The 27,792-nt window shown below is 34.3% G+C and overlaps 1 protein-coding gene across 6 annotated transcripts in view; it reads right to left on the reverse strand.

The window, feature by feature from the left end:
- Positions 1-1,812: 1,812 nt before the first annotated feature.
- LOC132559994 (sarcolemmal membrane-associated protein-like) overlaps positions 1,813-27,792 on the reverse strand; it is a 90,113-nt gene continuing 64,133 nt past the window's right edge. For 3 of the 6 annotated variants that reach the window (XM_060224645.1, XM_060224643.1, XM_060224648.1), the window contains 9 exons: positions 22,622-22,663; positions 21,851-21,913; positions 18,627-18,689; positions 17,977-18,039; positions 14,738-14,872; positions 13,893-13,968; positions 11,568-11,802; positions 8,733-8,867; positions 1,813-8,324 (listed from right to left, as the gene is read on the reverse strand). In XM_060224645.1, the coding sequence (XP_060080628.1) occupies positions 8,226-8,324; positions 8,733-8,867; positions 11,568-11,802; positions 13,893-13,968; positions 14,738-14,872; positions 17,977-18,039; positions 18,627-18,689; positions 21,851-21,913; positions 22,622-22,663 (911 nt within the window). In that variant the 3' untranslated portion in view covers positions 1,813-8,225. Of the gene's footprint in view, positions 8,325-8,732; positions 8,868-11,567; positions 11,803-13,892; positions 13,972-14,737; positions 14,873-17,976; positions 18,040-18,626; positions 18,690-21,850; positions 21,914-22,621; positions 22,664-27,792 lie in introns of all 6 variants that reach the window. The other 3 variants (XM_060224644.1, XM_060224647.1, XM_060224646.1) reach the window with 3 other exon arrangements.

Raw genomic sequence — 27,792 nt, forward strand, 5'->3', positions numbered from 1 at the left:
TGGAGTTGAGGTCATGGTGTCTCCAGCTTGGAGTTGGTGTAATGGTGTCTCCAGCTTGGAGTTGAGGTAATGGTGTCTCCTGCTTGGATTTGAGGTCATGGTGTCTCCAGCTTGGAGTTGAGGTCATGGTGTCTCCAGCTTGGAGTTGGGGTCATGGTGTCTCCAGCTTGGAGTTGAGGTCATGGTGTCTCCAGCTTGGAGTTGAGGTTATGGTGTCTCCTGCTTGGAGTTGAGGTCATGGTGTCTCCAGCTTGGAGTTGAGGTTATGGTCTCTCCAGCTTGGAGTTGAGGTTATGGTGTTACCAGCTTTGAGTTGAGGTCATGTTGTCCTCAACTCGCAGATGGGGTTATGGTGTCTCCAGCTTCATCAGCCAGGTATATGTCCTTTTGCATACTGCATGGTGTTCTTAGGTTCTTTTCGGTTATGATAGAGTCATGCATGTTTCTTTGTAAAGTGCAGTGAAACAGATCATTGTTGTAAATTAGAACAAGAATGGCTACTAGAACGCCATCTTATGGTTACCGACTAGTTAAGTCTTTGTACTCTTTTTCTAAATAGACTGTCTCCTCTTCTGTTCCATGAGGAAGAAAGCTTTTGACCAATAATGGATTTGCCTGTCACTAAAAAGCTTTTTGGTTTCAGTTGTAGGTGAAAATGGCAATTTTCTCAATGATGGTACAAATACATATCTGGAGAAGAAAATCTTATTTATTCAGGTTCTCACTGCTTCTACAACATGCTCTGTTGAAAGTTACCTCTATGGCCATAGTATCTGAAATGTTATTCACATTGGGTAGATTTAGCAGTTGTAGTTGGTTGAAAATTGTAGAAGCTGACAGAAATGCTGGATTCTAGTGACTAGAAAAAATAGCAAATGCATGTCAGGAGACACTGAGACATGGTAGACTAAATGGATACTGGCAGGTTGTTTACCTCCACAGCAGAGACTTTTTACTTTTTGTCTAGATGATAAAGTGAAGTCAAATGTTGAATGTTACTAATGTACTGGTATGTACGTCAAGACATTTCTGATATTCTTATTCAATCTTCTTTGTTTGAGGATGGTTCTAATTTGTCTCATATACTCAGTTCTCTCCCCTTGTTTGACTAAATGCTGAAAAATTACCAATATACGACTACTACATTATATGCCTCAATCGTCCTGAGAATCGTCAACTTGGTTGTTGTTGCCCCTATTCTTTGGCTCTCGAATCCACTCCGCCATTATAAAATGGCTCTCGAATCCACTCTGCCATTTCCACTCTGCCATTATAAAATGGCTCTCGATTCCACTCTGCCATTATAAAATTCCTCTGGTACAATTTAAGGCGTACCCTTTTTTGTTTGTTTTGTCCTCTTAGCGTCAATTCTTTCTTATTCTTTGTGAATTACCTTAGTGAAGTGTCCATTTTTCTCACGACGTGTCAGAAAGTCTGATATTTTACCTTTGTTGTTTATTTGTATTAAAGATAGATATCCTAAGTGCTCCAATATTGTACGAGTCCATAAAGCTGAAGGTTAAAGTATGCACACGCTCAGTTTTGGAAATGTTTTTCAAGGAAGTTGTCATTCTTCTGGACACTTAAACTGACATAGTAATGATGCTTTGGTCTATCAGTAATAATCCCTTCCACAATTTCAGCCAACAACATCAAGGTACCGAGAACCTACAGCAGTGAGATAAAAGGCTCTGGGTTTCAGCACCATTGCTTTCCTTAAACACAATTTTCAAACATGTGACCTCTGTTGAATTAAATTGTGCTATTTAAAATACACTGTATCACTTCATGAAGTTAAAACAAACACAAAGGTCAAAGGGTGCAATCTGCATAGGTTTATTTGTTTAAATGATAATAATAGAAAAGAATCACTGTAATACAACTATGTATAAACTGGAACAACAATACACTGCTCTCTTTGGAATATGTACAAAAAAAGCACAAACGCCAATCTACATTTCCGCTATATACACACTATCAAAAACTCTCTTTCTGCATATCAGAAAGTTCTATACAGTCAACAATGTAGATTGGACGAAAAAACAATATAGACAACCCAACAGACGAAGACAATGTGTGCCTTGACTGACAGGAAGGAGATGTACCCCACAGGAAGTGATGTCACGACACAAACGTACACAACAGGAAGTGATGTTGTCACACATCACACAAACATCACCTGTAGGAACAGGAAGTGACATCATTATTACACCCTTCTCACGAAAAATAAGTGATAATACATGTACATAAAAAATGTAGGTTATCACAACATATTACTCAGGCAGACTGTCTGGAGAATTAATTGATAACAATAGATAATGACCAAATATAGACATTGCTTCTTCTGACCTCTGGGAAATAAGGTCAAGGTCACAGCACTGAATATATTGAATACTTTCCAATTCCTGATAAATTCTAACTAATACATCTTGAATAGTTTCTATGTAAGTAAATAATGACTATAAATAACTTACAGATTTACCATCAAACATTTCTAGTAATTCAAAATAATAACAGAAGCACTAGTCATAGCTAAAATAAACAAACTAGATTGTATAGCTTAGAGATCTGGGATTGAGTAACTTATCAGAACCTTGTCTTAACTGACTCTCCCACAAAAAATTACCTTTAATGGAGTAAAATGCATTCACAAGTTACAAAAGTTCAATTAACACTGAACTATTGTGTGGAAGTCCAGTATATAAAGTAATCTGACTAAACAGGTTTTGATTTAGACGACATTCACTGTAGGCCTAATAACAGGATCAGAAATGCTTCGCTAACATTGCTGCATTGTGTTTTCATTTACACTGACATTTAGCTACGGTAAAAACATTACTGTTACCAAGACTACAAAATATCATAGATATACTACCAATCAGTTACCATGTATTTAAACATGTTGCTAAAGTCACCCCCATATTATGATCGTCCCACACTTAATTAGATCTATCTTTCTATAACCTTATATACCAACATCTTTTGTCGTGTAATTCTTCTGGTTTCTGAAACACTACATCAATACTAGAAGTTGCTATATTTTTCTGTAATCTATATTCTACAACTTGTTAATGCCCCGCTATTATGTACAACAAAACCCTGCCACGAAAGATGGTATATGATAACTAAAGGTTGATGACTGGACCTGAGTGAGCTTTTCAAATAAGACACCAAAGATAGGTCTCTGAGGAGGCGAAAACAAGTGTCAATTCAAGCACATGCCACAGATTTCTATTTCTCAATTTTCTCCAACAGTTACCAAATTCCAAATCCTTTTTAAATTTGTCCCTTTGCAGTCTATATTCTAAAACTTTTCTTTTCTCATTCCTTTATTTTAAGTAATTTGTTGTTGACTTCAAAATTTTTCAAGTTTGTTGTATAAACTATCAATTAATTTCCAAAGCCTATTAATAAATTTTACGCTATCGTTAATAACAACAAGCATAAACAGTACCTAATTAGTTAATTTTGGTTAAAATCTCAAACTGAATTATGAAGAAAAAATTAAGAAATAGAAAGAAATAAATCTCCTTCTTGATTTCTGAAGGAAATCAGTAGCATTATGATGGGATGTCACAAAAACACATGTTTAAAATAATGGAAAGCAAGTAAATTCTCTAAATGTGAAAACACTTTTACACAGCTGCCTTTTAATAACTGAATTACAATGCATTATGAGGAACTGAAGATGAGTGATTTCTTCTACTGGCAACAAAACAAGTGAAAACTTATTTATTTTGTATCATTACACAACAACACAATGTTAGAATATTCAAGCATTCATAGGTACCATTTCCTGCCTATCACTCATCTCACTTTCCTCTTTTTCCAAGATTTTTTTTTTTTTTTAAATTTTTTTATGTTAAAATTCATTTTTTGGTAGAATCCTACAACATTCATTTTCTCCAGTTTCTCATGTCTATCAAAATGTTGGTATGCTGAATCTCGATCGCTGACAATCATTCTATTTCAGACTTCAACTCAACATAACATCATGACAATGCTCAGTAAAGCAAACAGAAAAAAACTGAATTTTTCAGCATATTTTTACCTCTGTAATGAATAAAAATGGTCCCTAATAATCTTTTCTAGCACCATTTTTTGTTCATCAGTGTCACAAAAATCATTTTTGCAATTTCAAGAATTCTTTATAACAGAAGGAAAGTGCATGAGTTAAAACACTTTTTTGAAAAATCTTTTTGAAAAAATATTTATTGGATAATTTTGATCTGTTATGGCTTTCACTTCAAAAAAAAAAAAAAAAAAAAAGACAAAACAAAAAATCCACTAAGGAGAGCTAATTGAATGCTGATTATGAAAGCACTGTAAGGCACAGAGAGTTGAGGGAAGATAACCTTTTCATGGCACTGTATACCTCTTAAGTATGATTCTATTCCTGTTGTCTATCAAATCTGTCACTAGACCTATTAGAACAAACCCATGTAAAAAAATGTGAAACTCAAGATACCTGTTAAATATTTCCTACATTGCTAGATAGGAGTCACTAGCATTCTGTAACGGTTAAACGTTCAGAATTATCATGATATATAAAGGAACCAACCTCATTGAAGACATGTACATATCTAAATCATACTTCTGATTCCCAGTAGCACTTGAAACTGACAGACACAGCATGAATATCCCTATCACGTGTCACACTGTACATGTATATCTAAGTTTGGTTAAGGTTCACAAATTGTAGTTCAACTTTCTCACATTAATACATGGCAGGATACCCACAAAATGAGCAGAATCCCTCTATCACCCAAAATATTACCAAGCTCACGAAAGTCACACATCTATGAGAGACAGTTATTTGTGAAGCAGATTACATGTATGGTTATTGCTGGTGAACTTGATAATAATGGTGAATAATCTTCCCTTATATGAACATTATGATCATCACCAAGTTTGTATATCATTATTCTAAAGTGGGAGTATACTGCTCTGCCCCAATCTGATTACTGTTGTTGAACCGTCTTGGGTGTAGTCCATTACAAATACTTCCCCAAGTCTCCTCTATGTTTGAATTGAATATGAATCAATGTGAAATGAAAAAAAAACATACATTCAACTTGGATTCTTGTTACAATGCAACAGTTCATAGTGAAAATGTAGTTAAATTCATTTTTAATGAATTACTTCATGTTGTTGAATTATATCTGTTCTACTACTGTATAGCTCTTCCAGCAGATGGCAAAACTATTTAAAACAGTCAGCATAAGGAATAGTGATCTATATACAACAGCAGCTAAACCTAAAACAAAAAGACTATTGCTGTGGACTGACCAACTACTGACCGACACTGACCAGTGTATACTGGTTTCAGCTTGCAGAGATCACCTGTTGGTGTTGACTGACCAACTACTGACCGTCAGTGACCAGTGTATACTGGTTTCAGCTTGCAGAGATCACCTGTTGGTGTTGACTGACCAACTTCTGACCGTCAGTGACCAGTGTATACTGTTGTCAACCTGCAGAGACCACATGTTGGTGTTAAAAGACCAACTACTGCTGTGAGCCATTTTGGTGGCCAGAATACACAAGTGTTGGTAGGAAGACAAATTACTGACAATAAATTACATACCCTATTTATGTAGCGTCTTTAAAACTAGTTTCTGCAAAACATTTGTATAACCTCTACTGAAAAAGTCCGTTAAAATGAATACTTCACTGCTCAATTCACAAATATATCAATGAAAATTATATTCATATCTATTCTGTAGAATTTTCTAAATTTCTGGTCTTTTATTACATATAACATTTGAAAGAATGCTACAATAGTAAAACATCAAATTTCCTTTTTCTTTAGAAAAGGTTCCTCTTAGGGGAACTAAGTTAATACAACTAATCCTTTAAAATTTTTCCAAATGTTCATGGGTCCAATTTGTAATATTGATACAAGATGTTGAGACAGTTATCTGTGAAGTCCGTATTTGGAGAATTCATATCTGTGATGATGTTAGTATGAAAGTAAAAAGATTTTTCATCAGCAGTTTCTGAAATCTTTTCTCTTTTTTTTTTTCAATGCTAACAAAATAGTTTTTTTCATAGCAAAAGAAAAATATTAGCATAAGTTTAATAATTATTCACTTATCTAAAAAAACAGAAACTGTGGAGTACAACTTCACTTTAATTCATATCTGTATACATTTTACAATCAAGAGGATACTGAGAGTTGTAAAAATGACTTTTTCATTCATATGCAGCATGATATTTTGGCTTACAGAATGAGCACTTTTTCCATGTTTGTTATCTATATGATGTAAAGCTGATAATACTAAGGGTTATTCACAGGGATTAACAAAACAAAAAAAAGTGTATATAAATAACTTTATATTAAATGTCCATTAATAATGTCTGTACATTATCTACATATATACACAGATCAAACTTTGGTAACATATATATACATTTCATGTCATCTCGATTTCTTACAAACAACAAATTCACAAACTAAAAAAAAAAAAAAAAAATTGTTGATTCACAAAAAGCAAGTTATCTCCCCTTGAGGAACAGTCCCTGTTTCCTAAGTTTGGTTCAAAGTTCTAAAACTTGAACACATTAATAAAATGTCACATATATACATTTTACTTAAACAAATAGCACTACAATGGGGAAACTAATTCTAGAATGAAGAATATAGATCTGAGAAAATATCAAAAGTATGGTATTGAAACAAAACATGATTTTTAAACAGATCCTACAAAAGGTCCCAGTCCTGAGTTAGATCTATCACATGCAGCCCCACTACTCCTGAGTCTGTGTGAGTTAGCACCAATGCCACACCATGAGCTATGGTTGTCAGTAATTAATGATCTAAGAGACACATTGAGTAATGTCTTTAATGGTCGTGTTGGAAGCAATATCTCTTTCCAATGAGATCATTTAGGTTTCCCAGCAGTGTTAATGCTTACAATCGATTTCAAACAGTTTGCAGGTTCTTCCAAGTTAAATTTTTCATAATCTACGCTTGAGAATTTCTTTAGACAAAATTAGCTTTCAGGACATTGTACTGTCAAGCTTCACATCACAGACTAAGATTCCTAATGAGGTAGAAATCCAATTCACAAGTAAAAAATCTTCACAAAACGGACTACAATTTCTACAGAAGCAGTTTCAAGTAATGTACAACTAAATACTATGTTGGTCCAAAAATTATCTGCTAAAATCTCATCTAGCTGTCTACTCACAAGGAAGCCTTTTTTTTTTTTTTTTTTTTTCTATGTTATGGTTGATTAGTTTTGATATTGATCTAGATAAAAGACACACCTAATACTGAATTTTAACTTTATTTTCATATTTGATAGTAAATTATGCATAAACTTTTGATCATTTCATAATATCAGGAGATATCTTGTATATTTTACTGTATGTTCATCATACCTAACACAACAGTGGGTAAAGTTAAACAAGGGGAGACAACTTGTGTCCTTGCTACTGTATGACACTATTATGCACATACAAACATCCTTCAAAACCTAAAATGTTTTCCTTACCAGCAAGCATACAATATCACATAAAACTGGCTGACATACACAAACTAAATGATGATATGAAGATTTCACACCATGATAAATATGCACGATAGCCGTACACTTAAGGAGGGTTAACAAACTACACACATCAACATCAGTGAATGTTGCCTTTGTCCCAGTCTTTATAGTGGGGCTTAGCATTATCAGACTTTGTCATCTTTTTAGTTTCAACAATCAAGGTAAACAACCAAACATTTAAATCTATTAAATGATTTGATACGATCTCATCTTTTCAGGATCCTGATGAGTAATTAACGAAATGTTTTTTTAAAATATCTCAGCTGTTTTGCAAAACAGAATTTACATCAAATTGCTGCTCTCTTGGGAAACCATCCATGAACAAATTTCGAAAACGGATTTCTAAAAATGTATTATGCCTGAATTTTCAGAAATGTATGATTATCTATTTGTAGTGTTGCTATCAAATATGGATTCCACCCATAAAGAGAGATAAAAAAAAAAAAAAAATTTGGTCCATTTTTGATGTAACACACAAACACACACTGGTCCAACGTCATCATGATGGCAATGATGATGAAAATTGAAACTTCAACTCAACAGTACATTGTCAACGGTTGCCGTAGCAACAGTCCTTTTTCACAGATCACCATGGTAACATCTGTAAACATGTTGAGTTGTAGCGTGATGATTGTAAATGTTGTGGTCTAAGTTGAAGTTTAGCAAGGGTCAAGTCGTAGTTGCTGTCAGCTGGGCTAGCCATGGGTACAGAGCCATGAGAATTCCAAACAGCAGCATCAGCAGTGGCACACTGGAGGCAAAGGATTGCTGGAGCAAAAATAACGACACAATCAAATTATCATTTTCACAATCAAGGTACTACAAAATTAACATGAGATACAAAGCAACATTAATTTGAATTAATTTTATAGCAAGCCCAATTTGGGAAATGGGAAATTTATTTTCACTGATAATTTGCATATGTCTGATAACAAGCCTATCCTTGTCTCCAATGTTATTTAAATGTCCAATAATAAGTCCACCCCTAGATTTTGAGTTAGACTTTATTTGCTGGCCAGTTAGGTTTACAGCAGGGTAAATACTGCAAATACACAAGCAGCTGCTATTGAAGAAGAGATCTTACGACTAATAGGCAGACGAGATGATTTGTTATCCTACCTTCTACCTCTACAAAAGCAGAGACATACTAAAGCAGACATTACCACACAGACTTACCATCTTTGATCTGTTAGCTAGTTGATGATAGTCTTCAGCCATACTGTCTATTTCTGATTTGAGTTCTCCTATCTTCGTCACCGAGGTCTCACACTTTTCCTTCAATATGGCTACCTCCTCCTGGGAATGCTCAAGCTGAAACAAGATAAAGGGAAATAAGCTTCAACTCTTTTCTGTTTAGGGCATTCCCCTAATTTTATTCAACAGATATTTTTTGTCATCCAGTTGTTAAAAAACATTGCAGAATACTTTTAAAAACTTTTAATTTAAACTTTTCTCTAAAGATAATACATCTAATGAATTGTTCGTACTTCAAATGTACATAAAAAAAAATGTAAACTTTCTCTCAAATGTGTGAAGTTGTTTTCAATTATATGAAATAAACATACTTACTATAATATCAAAATATACTGAACAAGGGCCATGCCATGCAAAGCTAACTGGTATTTATTGGAGAGGATCAATTTGTAGGCCTAACACTAAGGATAAATCTAAACAGAACTGGATGTCATCTGGGAAAAGGTTCTGTACCACAGAGATTACACTTGGGAGTGAATTATGGAGTACCCAAGGGTACTACTGGATTTGGGAGAGAGGTTCTGTACCATAGGGATAACACTGGTACAGAGTACCCAGGGTACAACTGGACTGCATCTGGGAGAGAGGTTCTGTACCATAGCAATAACACTGGTACAGAGTACCCAAGGTACAACTGGACTACATCTGGGAGAGAGGTTCTGTACCATAGGAATAACACTGGTACAGAGCACCCAGGGTACAACTAGACTACATCTTGGAGAGAGGTTCTGTACCATAGCGATAACACTGGTACAGAGTACCCAGGGTACAACTGGACTACATCTGGAAGAAAGGTTCTGTGCCATAGGGATAACACTGGTACAGAGTACCCAGGGTACAACTAGACTACATCTTGGAGAGAGGTTCTGTACCATAGCGATAACACTGGTACAGAGTACCCAGGGTACAACTGGACTACATCTGGAAGAGAGGTTCTGTGCCATAGGGATAACACTGGTACAGAGTACCCAGGGTACAACTGGACAACATCTGGGAGAGAGGTTCTGTACCATAGCGATAACACTGGTACAGAGTACCCAGGGTACAACTGGACAACATCTGGGAGAGAGGTTCTGTACCATAGGAATAACACTGGTACAGAGTACCCAGGGTACAACTGTTCCTATAACATGTACAGTATACACAAAGAAAGAGAACAACCATCAAGGAACCCCTTACAACTCCTTACAGATCTGGACTCATACTTTATTAATGTCACTAAACACATTTACATATAGAAGTAATATAGACATCCTTGTCTTGGCTACTTATTTCATGTGAGGTCGTATTGGTGGCTCCAATGCATTTCCTACACTGGAAAATCACCTTCAGGGCTCGGGATACGAGGAAGACATTGAGCTGAGAGCTGCTGTGGAGGGCGATTATAGGGATCAAGATGTTGAATTCTATTGATTGAGTTAACTAGATGAAACAATTGTGTGAAGTTGGAAAGAGACTATGTTAAAATCTTAAGTGGTATAAATCCCAATATCTTGCCCTTTCTATGCGAGGTTCAGTGTGAGGTTTAAAACTTATCCCCTCAAAACACGACATCAACACCAACAGAACAATGTATTTCACGATTACTTGCTAACTCATACTCCTCATTAACTTGTCACATCCATTTTGTGGTATTAACTGGATAAGATATATTGAGAAATTGTCCAACATTTAATTTCTTATAACATCCTGGTTTCTACCAGCACAAAAATGATCCAGTGTTGGATTATTTTCAAAAGACAGAAAGAAAGAAAACCCTCACCTTTCTCGTAAATTGTGTTTAACAAATGGCTGATGAAATTTGAACCAAATAGAATAGACCATTTTTGTTTGTTATCAGTCAAAGACAACAGAAAAAACATTTCATTCCTTTCTATCCCTATATACCAAAAGTAAGGTAGTCTTCAAATTCAAATTCGATGAAACTAGAGCAAAATGTGATAAAGACTCCTGATATAGTACAAGCAGAATAAGACCTGGTAATCCAGAAGAGCAAGTGTCTTTTGCTTCATCAATGACACCCACCAGGTAAATCCAAGTAAGTAATGTCACATTCCCCAGTAAGTGTAACAACAAAACTACCTGGCAAAATATGTCCAACTTCATATTGCACAAGGGAATAGATTATCTCCCTTTGTAATCAATTGCGATAACAGTAAAACTTTCCCCATAATCTTCATCAACCTGCATTTCTCACAACCCAGTGTCAATTAATGACATCTTGCATGAAAATTGTGTAAATAAGGACAAGCTCCTGAATATGAAAACAAAGTGTGACATGTAAACACCATAAACAAGATGGTTCATCCACTAACATCAAACAGCTGTGAACCCCAAAACAAGTTCGGGCCTTGTCCACATAACTTGTGATCTGTCAAATTTAAGGGCTAAAAGCAAAGGTTCACTCAAAAGATGGCATGCTGCGATCTATAACTTTAAAAAAAAAAAAAAAAATTAAAAATTCTTGGAAAAGATTCATCAAAAGAGTAAGCATAACAGGATTAAAAAAAAAACTCACTACAGGTATCTTACTATAAAGCTGAGAAAATAAATCGTGCAAATAAAAACCAAAATCACAAACACTAATTATCTAGGGAGAACTAAAACTTGTATGCACTGTACCATGGAAACAATAACTAGGCCCCATACTAAAGGCTGAAAGCTTAAACACACAGCCTTAAGGACGCAGAGAGGACGGGATACATGTCTTGGCCACACAACAGCAAGGAGGGGGCAAAAGGGCACCCCGATACCTACACGTGTCAGATGGGTGTCTGCTGAGGACTCCCCCTGGGGTGGGGGGCCGGCCCCGGGGGTGGAGACTTGTCTCACCTCCTGCAATGCCTGTTCCGATTCTTTCTGCGAATCAGTGAGGTTAGATTTCCATGCGAGTTCCTTCATTTCCAACTGGACTTTGAGTTTCTCAAGATGTTTGTATGACTCTTGAAGCTTGTTGTATTCTGCAGACAGCTGCAGGTTCTCCTTCCGAGACCTAAAACACATATAGACAACTCATTCTGATGTAAATTTCAAACATAAATTTCTTTTATTTGTTATGTTGCTGAAAGTCACAAAAGTGACACTGTTATTCCTGATTTTTACAGACTTTATCACCTGTGAATGAAATGAAGTGCATGTAAATAAAGATATCATGGTGTGTATGAACCAGATCACTATTATCTCGACATACAGGACACCTCTATCCTGTAGAAAAAGAGTTAATTACCTATAGACCTACACTATCTCCAACTTAGCATCAACTTTACCACCCATTGGGGTAACATTATCTCCCCTAACATTAACTTTACTGCCCAATAGGGTAACACTACCTCTAACTGCACATTTTCTCTACAAGCAACAATTTTACCATCCTTAGGACTAACACTATTTGCCAAAGTAACAATTTTACCATCATTGGGCCTAACACTATCTCCCAAAGTAACAATTTTACCATCCATAGGCCTAACACTATCTCCCAAAGCAACAATTTTACCATCCTTAGAATTAACACTATCTCCCAAAGTAACAATTTTACCATCCTTAGAACTAACACTATCTCCCAAAGTAACAATTTTACCATCCTTAGGACTAACACTATCTCCCAAAGTAACAATTTTACCATCCTTAGAACTAACACTATCTCCCAAAGTAACAATTTTACCATCCTTAGGACTAACACTATCTCCCAAAGTAACAATTTTACCACCCTTAGGACTAACACTATCTCTCAAAGTAACAATTTTACCATCCTTAGAACTAACACTATCTCCCAAAGTAACAATTTTACCATCCTTAGAACTAACACTATCTCCCAAAGTAACAATTTTACCATCCTTAGAACTAACACTATCTCCCAAAGTAACAATTTTACCATCCTTAGAACTAACACTATCTCCCAAAGTAACAATTTTACCATCCTTAGAACTAACACTATCTCCCAAAGTAACAATTTTACCATCCTTAGAACTAACACTATCTCCCAAAGTAACAATTTTACCATCCTTAGAACTAACACTATCTCCCAAAGTAACAATTTTACCATCCTTAGAACTAACACTATCTCCCAAAGTAACAATTTTACTATCCTTAGAACTAACACTATCTCCCAAAGTAACAATTTTACTATCCTTAGAACTAACACTATCTCCCAAAGTAACAATTTTACCATCCTTAGAACTAACACTATCTCCCAAAGTAACAATTTTACCATCCTTAGAACTAACACTATCCCCCAAAGTAACAATTTTACCATCCTTAGAACTAACACTATCTCCCAAAGTAACAATTTTACCATCCTTAGAACTAACACTATCTCCCAAAGTAACAATTTTACCATCCTTAGAACTAACACTATCTCCCAAAGTAACAATTTTACCATCCTTGGAACTAACACTATCTCCCAAAGTAACAATTTTACCATCCTTAGAACTAACACTATCTCCCAAAGTAACAATTTTACCATCCTTAGAACTAACACTATCTCCCAAAGTAACAATTTTAATTTTAACACTATCTCCTAACACTATCTCCCAAAGTAACAATTTTACCATCCTTAGAACTAACACTATCTCCCAAAGTAACAATTTTACCATCCTTAGAACTAACACTATCTCCCAAAGTAACAATTTTAATCCTTTAACACTATCTCCCAAAGTAACAATTTTACCATCCTTAGAACTAACACTACTAAGCAACACGTATCTCCTACAAAGTAACAATTTTACCATCCTCAGGACTAACACTATCTCCCTAAGCAATAATTGTATCGTCAATAAGACGAACAGTATCTACAAAGTAACAATTTTACCATCCTCAGGACTAACACTATCTCCCTAAGCAATAATTGTATCGTCAATAAGACGAACAGTATCTACAAAGTAACAATTTTACCATCCTCAGGACTAACACTATCTCCCTAAGCAATAATTGTATCGTCAATAAGACGAACAGTATCTACAAAGTAACAATTTTACCACTATTAGCACTAATAATTTGTCCCATATCATTAATTACATCATCCTTACCCATGACAATGCAGGTACAGAAGCCTAATGCATTATTACTGACAGAAACATTACTTACATTTTCATCTCTGCTTCGATGGCTTGGATTCGCTTACGGAGACTAGAACATTCCTCCTTGAGGGCAGTGAATTCAGCTGCTTCGAGAAGGAGAAAAAAAACCAGAAGTCTAATAACATATATATTCCAACCAATGATAAGTCAGTTTACAAATCAATTTAGCAAACCAACCAATCACAGGAACAATACATGCTACAGAACCTTTACCAGGTATGCATATAAGTCTCTTTATTTCTAACTGGAGAGAAAAAAACTGTAAAATTACATCACACCATACCATGCTTTGGAGTACATACATCTGGTGATGGAGCTACAGGTAATCTAACAGAAGATCAGACATAATACAACGTGATGGCTTTATGACATTTAAATGATATTATATGGATAAGAATGAAAATGATCTCTACTGAATAACTGTTTTAAAAATATGAGTGTGTTTTTTTTCATGTGTTAATACTGGGCACGATATACAAATTGTTATGTACCTATTCCCGACTCAATATCAAATGTAGGAGATGAACTGATGTTGAATAATGATAAAAATCTTTACAAGCCTAAAACCAACATGCATACCATCAACACTGATTCATTAAACAAAATTAAGAAGCCATGATTTTTAACAAAATCCTGAATGTAGGCAATGATTTCCACCACTAACCAAATAATGTAAACAGTAAACAATGTGTAGCTGCCAGACTGTGGAATGACAAAAGGACCAAATCACAGCAACAAAATACCAAACACAGCTGATAGGTGTGCTCAACGGCTGTATCCATCCAAAACAAGCCAAGTTTGATGTGGGCAAGTGGGTAAATAAAAAGATGCGAAGAAAATGTTGACAATTACCAGCGATATTACCTCTCTGTTTAGAAGTGGTAGGACTATGAGGTTCGGAGTGAGAGTGAGAGAATCGCGAATGATGCGAGTCTCGTGCCCTCTCTCGACGATCGTCAACTCTCTCTTGAAGATGGCGTACCTTGACTATAAATGAAATACATTATGAAGATGATTACAACAACGGTCCAAATACCATCAATGATGGACATCAAAATCCCTGGCAGAGAACACCGCAGAAGCCACAGACCAAAAGGAGGCATGCCGTTCTTTGACAAGCAAATCATTCAAAAGAGAAATGAAGAAAAAATTCATGCCTTATACTGATCACAACAGAACATGCAGGTAAGGGGGAGCAACTCTAAACACCAAAACTACACAGCTATAGGTAGCAAGTTGTAACTCATCCAAGCAGGAAAGGTCAAGGTCAACTTTGACAAATGAAATATGACAAAATGATAATGAAAAAAAGGCAATTTACACAGCAGACAAAATAAACAACACTGAAGAAAAAATACAAACTCCTGGGAGTAGATTCCAGTGGAAATGAAATGAAAATCAAGTAAATCCAGCGAAGGGAGCATACCAAGCCAATCATGCTGATAGATCAAATAAACAGTGATATTTTACCTCACAGAAACAGAGATTAACAAGTTAACCAATATGAAGAAAGGTCAACAAGTTAACCAATGTGGACAAAGGTCAACAAGTTCACCAATGTGGACAAAGGTCAACAAGTTCACCAATGTGGACAAAGGTCAACAAGTTAACCAATGTGGATAAAGGTCAACAAGTTAAACAATGTGAACAAAGTTCAACAAGTTAAGCAATGTGGACAAAGGTTAACAAGTTGAGAAATGTGAACAAAGGTCAACAAGTTAACCAATTTGAACAAATGTCAACAAGTTAACCAATGTGGACAAAGGTCAACAAGTTAACCAATGTGGACAAAGGTAAGAAGTTCACATAATGTTACGACAACAAACTACAATCCTTAGGAGCAGAAGCATTAAATAGGCATGCATATAAGTAAAATATCTAAAGCTTGTACAAAGTAAGCTCTTTAGATGTAAGGAAGTCTTCATCCAAAGTAAGCTCGTTAGATGTAAGGAAGTCTTCATCCAAAGTAAGCTCGTTAGATGTAAGGAAGTCTTCATCTTTTTACATTTATACTTTTTTTGGTTTGAGGTAGAGACTAACAATGTTTCAGGATGCTTAGAAACAATATATACTAATATTAATGATATTCATATGCCTGTAAGACTTTTTTTTATATATAAATAAATACATAAAAGAAATAAATAGCTTTTTATAGCACCTAACAGAGCTGTGCTCTGTGTCACCTTTAACAAGATTAAGTAGGGTTTATATAAAGAAAGGATTTACATGTATCACAGCCCTGACAGAGCTGTATTACTAACCAGGACTGGGTTTGTTTGTTTGTTTGTTTGTTTGTTTATTGCTCTATAAACAGACAGGGTCATTTTGGGATGGAAACTTCTTGTAGTAGCTTGTAGCTACCTTTATGAACAACATGTGGGAGGCCCATTGTGTGCCGTCTACAGCACTTAGGGTTAAGTGTCTTGCCCAAGGACCCAGCCACATCAACACTGAATGAACGGTTTCTCAGCTTCATGAGAAACCCAAGCTGCCAACACTAGAGGATGTCGAACCAGGAACATCGGATTTTCACTTTAGATAAAGTTAACCAACACTGTAACCGCATGAGTTGTTGTGGCCCTTTTCCAGGCCTTGGACCAATCTATCTGGTCAGTGTACACAGGGCCTAGTTTATACAATGAGTAGTAAACTTTTTAGCATAGCACTGACATCAGAATGGATGATGATGATGTTTCTTGTTTTCAGGAATAATTGTTGGTTTACTACAGGAATGTTACAGCCCACTCATGTGTACTGTACAAGTAGTAAAATACAATTCAAACTAACAATTATACATATGTATAACTTCTAATAAATTATTCATACAATTGACGAATTCTTCACATTTCTAACCTATTACTTTCCTACCCATATATGGGCACTAAACTGAATACAAATCAGCTTTTAGAGACTTAATCCTTAAACCTAAGACCACATATTGAAAATGTTTATCAAACATATTTCGGAACAGAAATATATCTTTATATGTTTCTAACCATAATCTTCTCTCTTAACTGCTCCCTTTAATAATTACAATCATATTTTCATTAAAGAATTTCCAATGGCAATTTTTCCTTTTCCAAGCCTATAAGTGAGCCTTAAAAGTTTATTTGCAATATTTGAGAAAGGTCATTAGCACAATATATACAGCACACAACCAAGAAAAAATATTTAAGAAGTAAGGAAAAAGTTCAAAAGCAGCCAGAATTAGCTTTATGCCTTCAGTTTGAGCATGCCTAAAAGTAGGGTGGGGGGAAATGATACAAACCTTTGTCAAACAAAAAAAAACACAAGTGGTCCTTTATAACATATGTGAGATATTTCAATTTTTCGAATGAATATTTAAATAAAATTTGAATTTTGAAATAGCTTTTTATGACATGACATTATTGTCAAAGTGCTATCAGTGGTAAATAAAAAAAATAATCATTTACTATGTATGTGTGATTTAGAGTTCAAAGATCATATTGAAAAATACATGATTCACTAAAAAAAATAAAACCTGGTACTAAGTCTTTCTTCAAAATTATTGTGAATGCCACACCATTTGTCAAAATTCCATTCCATAAATTAAATTTTCTATCAAATTTATGAAGTAAACCCTCAAGGTTAACAGAATTTGAACATAGAAAATCAAAGTTACAATACTAATGGACTTAAATGTCACATACAATCTTTTCAGAACAAAATTGCTTATTCATGACTTGTATTCCCTATTACTTTAGACAAATTTCCTTTGAGGTCTCGAAAAAGACACTAAAAACTTGTGGTGTTATTTTAATTGATAATAAATCAAGAAAAACGTTTTTGTCAATTTCAATTTTTCACAAAAAAATCTCATTTAACACAATACCTAAGTTTGAAATGTCATACTGCTAATGTGATGATTAATTAATTTTTTTTGTTCTTTCACATGTTGATTTTTAAAATCTACGGTTCAATACCCAAATGTCTTTTCCTCTTTCCATCCTTTATTTTCCCTTCTGATTCTCAAGCCATTACAACAGGAGGTAGCCTGACAGACTACAACCTCCTGTGACAGAGAATTACAAAAGTGTTATTTAAAGTCCTATACCAGAATAAATACTTACTTTTGAGTTGTTCTGTTTCATTATGGCTTTGCTTGGCATTCTGTTGTGCCTCTTGTTGTACACCTAAAGAGAAAACATTTCAAAATGTCTCTATAGTCTACATACCATTCCTTTTGCTCTAAAAGTATACCTTGCCTCACAACATTGTACATCCTACGTATTATTATCAAATGTACAATAATGTAACAATACTGGTTTAGATGGCACTAAATATACATCTCAACTAAGCCCTTAGCAAAATCAAGATTTTGTCTATGTCCAATTATCTGCTACTCTATGGTTTTTGGCTCTGAATGCATGATTCTAAATATTGGTTCTCTTATTTAATATTATCAAAGTTTTTCTCCTAAAATATATTAGTTATCTCCCTTTATGTTGTTGGAAGATTTCCCCTGGAGTTAATCAGTTATCTCCCTTTATGTTGTTGGAATATTTCCCCTTAAGTTAATCAGTTATCTCCCTTTGTGTTGTTGGAAGATTTCCCTTGGAGTTAATCAGTAATCTCCCTTTATGGTGTTGGAAGATTTCCCTTGGAGTTAATCAGTTCTCTCCCTTTATGGTGTTGGAAGATTTCCCCCTGATTTAATCAGTTATCTCCCTTTATGGTGTTGGATTTTTTTCCTCTGGACTTTGAAACCTTATTGACTTACGCTTGGCTTCCTCCAAATCTTTCTTTGTGTCTTTATGTCTGGTTTTCTCCTGATCCAATTGACCTGAAATTCAAGCACTAACTGATAATCTCTATAATGATTAAAAGTGTCTACTTTAACTTAATAATCCAAATTAACAAATTACCCAATGACTCGGTAATGGATTATCTGAGCTCATATCCACGAATCCCCCGTATTCCCTTGTATATTAAGATGGTTTTCCTTAAGATTAAATGATGGTTAGATGTAATAGATTATATAGCCATGCAAATATATACCGTCTTACACCTGATATATATGTAAACATGCACATTGAATGTATATAAATATCAACATTTATTACAGTTTGCCATTAAACAAGAGTAAGTCTGGTCAGGAAGTGTTTTATACAGTTAGAAGTGACCGGGGAATACTCATGAGGAAGTCACCATTTTCTATATATCTGACTTTTTACATTTATAACCATTCTTTTGTTGCCAATAACAGATATAAAGCTACCTGGTAAATAAAGACAAGAGCCGATAGGAATCAGATGATATGATTCTGTGAAGGTCACAAAGCTTCAAATGACACTTAAAGCATATCAAGCAATCATATACCAGGACACCCATTAAAATAACAAATACGAAAGTTTTTTTTTTTTTTTTCGTTTGAAAGTTAGAAACCATTCAGCAGATTATCCCAAACCAAGGGGAGGTCACTCACTCTTGAGCCGTTCATTTTCTTGTTGGTTAGTTCTTGTGTGTGCCTGTTCCTCCAGAAGACGGTCTGTTAGCCAATCAAAACACAGAACAGATGACATGCAGGAACAAATCCAATTAGCATGAGAGAGAATTAGAGTAAAAGGGGGAGAGGGTAAAACTCGACACAATCTTCAGCCAAACTCTGTCATCAAGTTAAAACATCAAGCCAATAGTAAATGAGATCTAGATTTTTTCTTTGGTGATATTTGGAAAATATTCTTTTTTTTTTTTTTTTTTTATTTTTCATGCATCATTGTGAAATCAACCAAAACAGAAATGAAAGCTTTTGAAATTAATATGAAGAATGTGTTGGCAGGTAAATTTTCTTTCAAAGTTGACACATTGTTAAAAGGTGCTGAGATCTTACTACCAAAATATAACTTTCAATATAGGACAGTGTATGACTGGAAACCTCCATCACTAATTGATTAAGTTCAGATAAATTTTTTTCTTTCTTGATGATTTTTTCCACAACAGAGCTAAATTTAGTCAATTTGAGGAAATAAAGATTGATTTAATATATCAAACTTTATTTATGACAACCCTTTTGAGAATTAGTGTCAAATTTGCAAGATCAAGTCATAAATCACATGCAAGGATCAAACTCAACCATGGTAGAATGTTTTATTAAAACTCAAAAGATAGCATGTTCGGAGAGAACAATCCAAGCTAGCCCAGTTTATCAATAAATCAAGTATGCTCACGCATCAAAGCGGCTTGTGTGAGAAATCAGTCGGTGTTTTTAATTTAAATTCTGATTTACAGGTGCTTAACTGAATTTGTAGCTATAAACTCATCAAAACAGTTGAGAAAGGAAAGAAAGTTGAACTTGATAATGTGTAATCATAAATTTTAATATCATTATTGCAATATCAGTAATATGAAAAAAATACCATAAAAACAAGAAGAATTTTGAAAAGAGAAAAAAAACAAACAAACAAAACTAAAACAAAGTAATTCAAAACTTTTGATTTCTACATTTATGTTATATAAAATTTGTTGCATAGCGACTAGATTTGTGACTTTCCTTAAATCTGCTTCAACAGACGATAAAAAAACATGCAATAATATGTGATACACGTTCATATAAGTCCATATTTACATACAGTATATACAGGAGATATACTCAGATATATATCCATACATTCTTGGTTATGTGATTATCATCTTTATAAAATCTTCGAGCATCTTTTATTAGTGAAAATATAACACATGCAAACTGATGAAGTTAACTTAAAAATGTTGAATAATTCAATTTTCTCAAAACTGCTTAATTGAGATCACCTTTCTATGTAAATGATAAATGATATGAAGAGGAATGCCTTAAGATGACAAGTGATATAAAGGGGAATGTCTTTAAATGAAAAAAGATATAAAGAGGAATGACTTTTTTAACTGGCAGGTGATATATAGAAGAATGCCCTAAAATGATATATGATATTGAGAGGAATGTCTTAAAATGACATATGATAATAAGGGGAATGTCTTTAAATGACATATGATATTAATGGAAACGTCTTTAAATGATATATGTTGTAAAGAGGAATGACTGTTTTAACTGGCAGGAGATATATAGAAGAATGCCTTAAAATGACATATGATATTAAGGGGAATGTCTTTAAATGACAAATGATATTAAGGGGAATGTCTTTTAACTGGCAAATGATATAAAGAGGAATGTCTTTAAATGACATGGTATTACAGGGAATGTCTTTAAATGACATATGATATTAAGGGGAATGTCTTTTAACTGGCAAATGATATAAAGAGGAATGTCTTTAAATGACATGATATTACAGGGAATATCTTTAAATGACATATGATATTAAGGGGAATGTCTTTTAACTGGCAAATGATATTAAGGGGAAAGTCTTTAAATGACAAATGATATAAAGAGGAATGTCTTTGAATGACAAATGATATTAAGGGGAATGTCTTTAAATGACAAATGACATTAAGGGGAATGTCTTTAAATGACATATGATATCAAGAGGAATGACTTTTTAATCTGGCAAGTGATAGATACAAGAATGCCTTAAAATGACAAATGATATAAAGGGGAATGTCTTTTAATGACATGATATAATGTCTTGTCAATGACAAGTGATATGAAGTATAAAAATTTCTGAAATAAAACTAACATGTCACCTTGCTTTATCTTCTTTACTTTAAACAGAATAAATGATTTTTGTCCTTAATGTAGAAGTTTAAAGGTTTATCAATTAACTCCAATACATTAAAAATGTTTGCCCATTATCTACATTCATATCTTGAATTCTATAAATCAGTAATTTTATACCAAACCTTAAAGAAACTACTGTGAAAAAACTTAATAAAGATAAAACTTTGATAAACTTTGTTAAAACTTCAGCACTTTTTTAAACATTGAACTCAGTCTTCAAATATCAGATCCAAGTTAGAGACAGACACTGAAGACTGGGATGTGTTTGTAACTTTATGGAGACATATGTTCCTACTCACCTCGTAGGTCCAGTATCTGTTCTTTCACTTCCTGTGTAGTGGTCTCAGCCTTGGAAAGTTGGTCTGAAATCAGCAGTAAACAACAGCTATCTTTCTGTGATTCTCATTATCATCAATATACAATGTACTACAAAACTTGGTTAGACGGTCAATAGTTAGATTTTACTGAAAATTTGAAGCATCAAATATTTTTTATCAAAGCTATGAAAGTGACTTTGTTTTTCTGTGTTAATTTCATGGGATTTTGATCTGATCTTATCTTATTCAAATACCTAAACCAGTAAAAAAACAGATTTCTTCAAAAACACCAAACGCTATGCAATATCACATTTCTGACAGATCTGATTGGTAGATACAGCGATATCATATTTCTAACAGATCTGATTGGTAGATACAGCGATATCATATTTCTGACAGATCTGATTGGTAGATACAGCGATATCATATTTCTAACAGATCTGATTGGTAGATACAGCGATATCATATTTCTAACAGATCTGATTGGTAGATACAGCTATATCACATTTCTAACAGATCTGATTGGTAGATACAGCGATATCATATTTCTAACAGATCTGATTGGTAGATACAGCGATATCATATTTCTAACAGATCTGATTGGTAGATACAGTGATATCATACTTCTGACAGATCTGATTGGTAGATACAGCTATATTACATTTCTGATTGGTAAATATAATGTTTCTTTTCTGATTAACTATCAATATTGACATATAAGTGACTTCTTTTCCATTTGTTTTGGAACATTACCTTGTAGCGTGTCGGCCCTCATCTTTGTCTCGTCGAGTTCCGCTGTAAATAGAAAACAACACTGCATCAGACCAGGTTCTTCAAAATGAATATGCTACTAGACAATTTGTTACATTGAGTTTACCAAGAAATAAATGCTTGATTTTTCTACACCTAACATCAAGATCTACACTGATACATCTACGGCACACCTGAAATTTCATCACAACAGCAGTTCACCTCGTCAGTGATAAAACTATACTTTTTCAAATTCACATTCAAGTTGATCATCATATGGAACCAATCCCAAGTTAGTAGCAATCCTGACACAATACTGAAATTAATCTCAGCAGTGGAATTTTCAATTTGATTTGCTCAGCTCTGAACAAATATGTTTTCATCAAAACAACTCTAACTTACACGGACCATCATCTTCTTCAAAATGTATGAAACAGAATTTCTTGAAGTCGGTAGCCAGGGGTGAATCCGGTTCACCTAGCTGTTTATATGATGACATTTTAGCTGTACAGTAAAAGCTGACTGATTCTTGACAAACAGAATGTGTTGTTTCTTGTTTGCCTCACTCTTTGGAAATCATTGTATCTACGTAGTGATGTATCAGTTCTCAAGATAATCACATCTGAATGTATGGAAAGCTTAACGAAAAATTATCGAAAGCTTTAATCTGATGATATTTCCTAAAGGATGCCATTTTACAACAGTATTTTAATGTATTAGCTTGCAAGGCATTCAAACTTAACCAGATGAATATCTATGTCCAAAGAACATTTTTCTGTCTGATTTAATTGGATGACCTTAGTGAGCTGAAAGTGTGAAGCTGGTGTTTGTCACTATGGCCACCAGTACACATATCCAGGTACTAGTGCAGACTCTGCCATCAGACAGGTAAGTACTGATAAGCTGATCAACAAAACACATTTTTATCACTAATGTTATTAAACAGGATTAATTTTTCTGAGGTATTAGTTGCCAATTTATCTCTCCATTGTGTACATTTTATTCATAAAAATGGAAATACATGTGAAGAGATGTTATCATAGATGTGTGTTGATACGACGGAATATATTAAACCTAGTTCTCTGATTCCATTAGCCATGAGCCTTCAGGTACCTGACATATCTAATTATTTGACAACTCTCATCAATTCTAAATAACATGAAAGTTAGAAATATCTTAATTAATCACATAACCAGCACTGATAAGTAAATAAGCAAAATACTACTGAATAAATTTCCCTAAATTATGACTCTGTCCATTCACTAAAACCAAAAACCAACTTGTGACGACATTACGACGTCTTACAAGGCAAAACAGGCTAGTTAAATGATAAACATCTCAAAATATAACATTGTCTCTAAATAGAACAAAAATCTTTAAAATGAAAATCTAAATTTAAATAGAAAATTACTATCAGAGATAACACTGTCTGTACTGGATCAAAAAATCACTTATCTACAGGGGAGACGACACCAGTCTTAACGACGAGACTGGCTAGTCAGCCCTGTCAATAATTGTATGAATGGAGAATTTAAATGCGAGGAATAAATGGAGACAAATTATACGATATACATATGGAAATCACCAAAGATATAATTTACTGCTACTAACATCACACTACATTATACACAATATTTATATTACCTATGGTTGTGGTAAATAAATTTGGTACACTGGTGTTGTAAACATACAAAGTAGCTTTTCATAAACAACCAATTAGTGCCTTAATGACTGGTCACTCCCCAGGAATCTAGGGGATAACTCTGTACAAAGCTTTGTCGTTCAGCAAAATAAATAATGTTTCTGTATTACTTGAAATATAGCGGGTAGAGATGGGTGGAGTAGGGGGAAGGGGATGGGTGGAGTTGGGGCAGGGAATGGGTGGAGCAGGGGGAAGGGGATGGGTGGAGCAGGGGGAAGGGGATGGGTGGAATAGGGGGGAGAGATGGGTGGAGTTGGGGGGAAGGGGATGGGTGGAGTTGGGGGAAGGGGATGGGTGGAGTTGGGGGAAGGGGATGGGTGGAGTTGGGGGAAGGGGATGGGTGGAGTTGGGTGGTGGCAGAGAATCATCCATTCAATTTTTAATTTTGATGTATGGGGCAGTGTTTACGTTTTTTTGAAGTCGTAAATCTAAAATGTCTCATTGTCTCTTTTCAAAATTGAAATATTCTAATGCTCATTCCTACACTTCTGCAGTATTACACGGGAAAAATATATTTAAAAAGTAACCAAAATCGAAACTATGCGAATACTTCAAACATTCATGGTGATTTCTTAAAGGACATACATGAATAACTGCCATATGCACACAACAGACTTTGTCTTAGGATGAAAAGAAATATCATTATTAGCAGTTGTAACAAAATTGTAAATTTTCATTTTCATACCCTTTTCTTTGCTCAAATTCAAATGGTTTCAGAACAAGAACAGATACAGTCAGGAGACAGACTTTGATGCTGTATATACTGACTAACTGTAACACTATCAACACTTCTCAGAATTCTACGAACAAATTCCTCACTGATTGATGAAAAATTCTAAGTGCTTGAATCTCAACATCAGTGCTGAATACACAAACACTTTAATTGCCAGAGATAAAAAATTTGGCTGAGTTTAGAAATTACATTTTATATTCAAAGGATTCTTCTTCAGGTTAAAAAAATACAAATGAAAAAACAACTAGCCATTAAGATCTGGCCACAGAGACATCAATACGATTATCTGTACATGAACTTAACTATTTGATTGATAGCTCCCTGCAGACTTAATCAGTGATAACACTCACTATCATTCAGGCAGTGCAATTTCCTCTTCATAGTGTCACAGAAATCACCTATTTCCCTCATAATTTTAATTGTAATATCATCACGTATATATCCTTTCCATGGTTTATGTAGTAAATCAAGCTTTAGGAATGAAATTTATACGAGAAAACAGAATGAAAATGACTTTTTTTCATCTTCACTATTAAAATCAAATAACCTCCGAAGTTTGACCTTCGACTCCATAAGTTTACAACATTTCCAGTGTTCAGCTTTCATTCCACTTGTTGTCATTTATAAACACCTCAAAACTCTGATTGTCCATTCAGATGCAAATACACCTCTGAAGATTGACTTGTGCACTCACTAAACTGTCATTTAAAAGTAAGCCTCCATATTTTGAATTTCCTCTCAGCTATGTTTTGCTAAAATCTCTCAAAAGTCTGACTTTTCCACCCCATAGGTATGAATAAATTCTGAACTTATCCTGATTCCACGTCACAACATTTTACCTCTACCAGCCCAGTAAAGCTAATGTGTTTTCAGTTCTAAGCATTACACCTGTTCTCCCTTAAGTGACAAAGTAAATTGCTCTTTCAATAGAAACTGATTGTATGAATACAGCCAAAAAGGGGGTGGGTGGAGTTAAACATTATATCTGTTATCTGTTACTAAATATCACTACATATCTTCATAACACTTCAGCAGGATTACACCTAGAAGTAGGATGACAAAATTCTCAGAGCAAAACAAATCTGTATAACGTTTTGCCGCTATTCACAGGTAAAAATAGATTTTCAAGGGCCCATATCAGAAGTATACACTTTGGTGGTTCTGAATGAAGACTAACAATAGCTAGGGCACTAATCAAATAAAACACCTACCGGGACAGTACCTCAGTATTACCTACTCACAACTCAGTGTAAGATACTGACAACTTTCTCACCTGGCTGGACACAGGTGAGTGGACGGAGTAGCTATACAGGAATTGTACTAACTGTTTACTTCCCAGATTTAAACCTTTCACTGACCCTATAGTAAACAACAACTGAAACCTATTTATATACTTAGCATGTAAACAAAACTTTTCGTCTTTGAGACATAAATTTACACAAAATGTTGAAATTGTTTTTCTCAAAGCTTTACACTGAATTAAGTTCATAACAGCACTCTTTCATAGCTGATCAGAAAAAAAACTGACTATAATATCAACAACTGAAATCTGATACTTTAAAGAGTTTTCCTGTGCAGGTAAACCATAGAGTGAAATCTACAGGTAGAAATGATTCATAAACATGTATGCAGATCTATACAGAAAACACATAGTGTAGTACATGATAAAGACTGCTGAAGCCTACACCTTTTCTAAAACTAAACAAATTTACCCTGATGACATGTGTGCTTTTAAAAGTTTTCAAATTTTATTTTTTTTTCGCCAAGTTATATTAACAACACAATCACATTTGTGGCTCAATCCTCCTACTGACATCTCAAAACAAATCACACATAAGGTATCTGACTTGTTTAACAATTCACTTATTCCTTAGTTTGTAGTTTGATAGGGTTTATAGAATGTTGTTTATTTGTAATCTGGTGAAAATTCGTCATCGCTTTCTTCATTCAACATTTTCACTATAATACAAATTGGCTTTTCTGAAGATAAAGTATGTTTTCAGTAGCTTAGAAAAAAAAAAATATACAAAACTACAGCACTGAATAGCTAAAAGACATATAAATGATATTTAGTTCATCCAAAACATATACTGTAAGATCACTAATTATTGTGGGGTGTTTATTTTCATTATTTTCGTGGGTACTCTTAATCCATAAATTCATATGTCCACGAACTATTAAAACTAGTATAGATATATATAATAGAGACAACTTAATATCAACATCTGGATTCCATGGTTTTATTATTATGTTTAAGTTACGGTTACCACATGATGTAAACAATTGTAATTATGTCACGGTTGAGCCGTGATTTGAACCTAAGCTATGTAAATATTTATACCAATGTTCTGATGATGGCTAGCCTAATATAAACTAATAAGAAAACCAGAGAATCCAGATGTTGATGCTCTACCTTCTATGTCATTTGTATACATAGATATATTGAGCTACATTTAATCTTGAAATCAAGTGTCCACACAACAGGAATTTTCATCTCTCAAAAAAAAAAAAACCCACAAAAAAAAAAAAAAAAAAAAAAACCCACAAAAAATGAGCCCCAGGAATTTGATTTTACAGTTTTATGATATAAATAGTCAGTTCTACAAGTTCTCATTTGGCTGGAAATGGAACTATATATGAAATCTCGCCAATGTTGGTGAAGTAAGAAATATAGGTTACAGTTAATTATATCTTGTATTTCTGGGTAACATACTCCATACATGTGTCATAAAATCTTTC

The sequence above is a fragment of the Ylistrum balloti genome, unplaced genomic scaffold (assembly GCF_031769215.1).
Source record: "Ylistrum balloti isolate Yb309-2 unplaced genomic scaffold, AGI_CSIRO_Ybal_v1 Utg371000, whole genome shotgun sequence".
NCBI classification, from domain to species: Eukaryota; Metazoa; Mollusca; class Bivalvia; order Pectinida; family Pectinidae; genus Ylistrum; species Ylistrum balloti.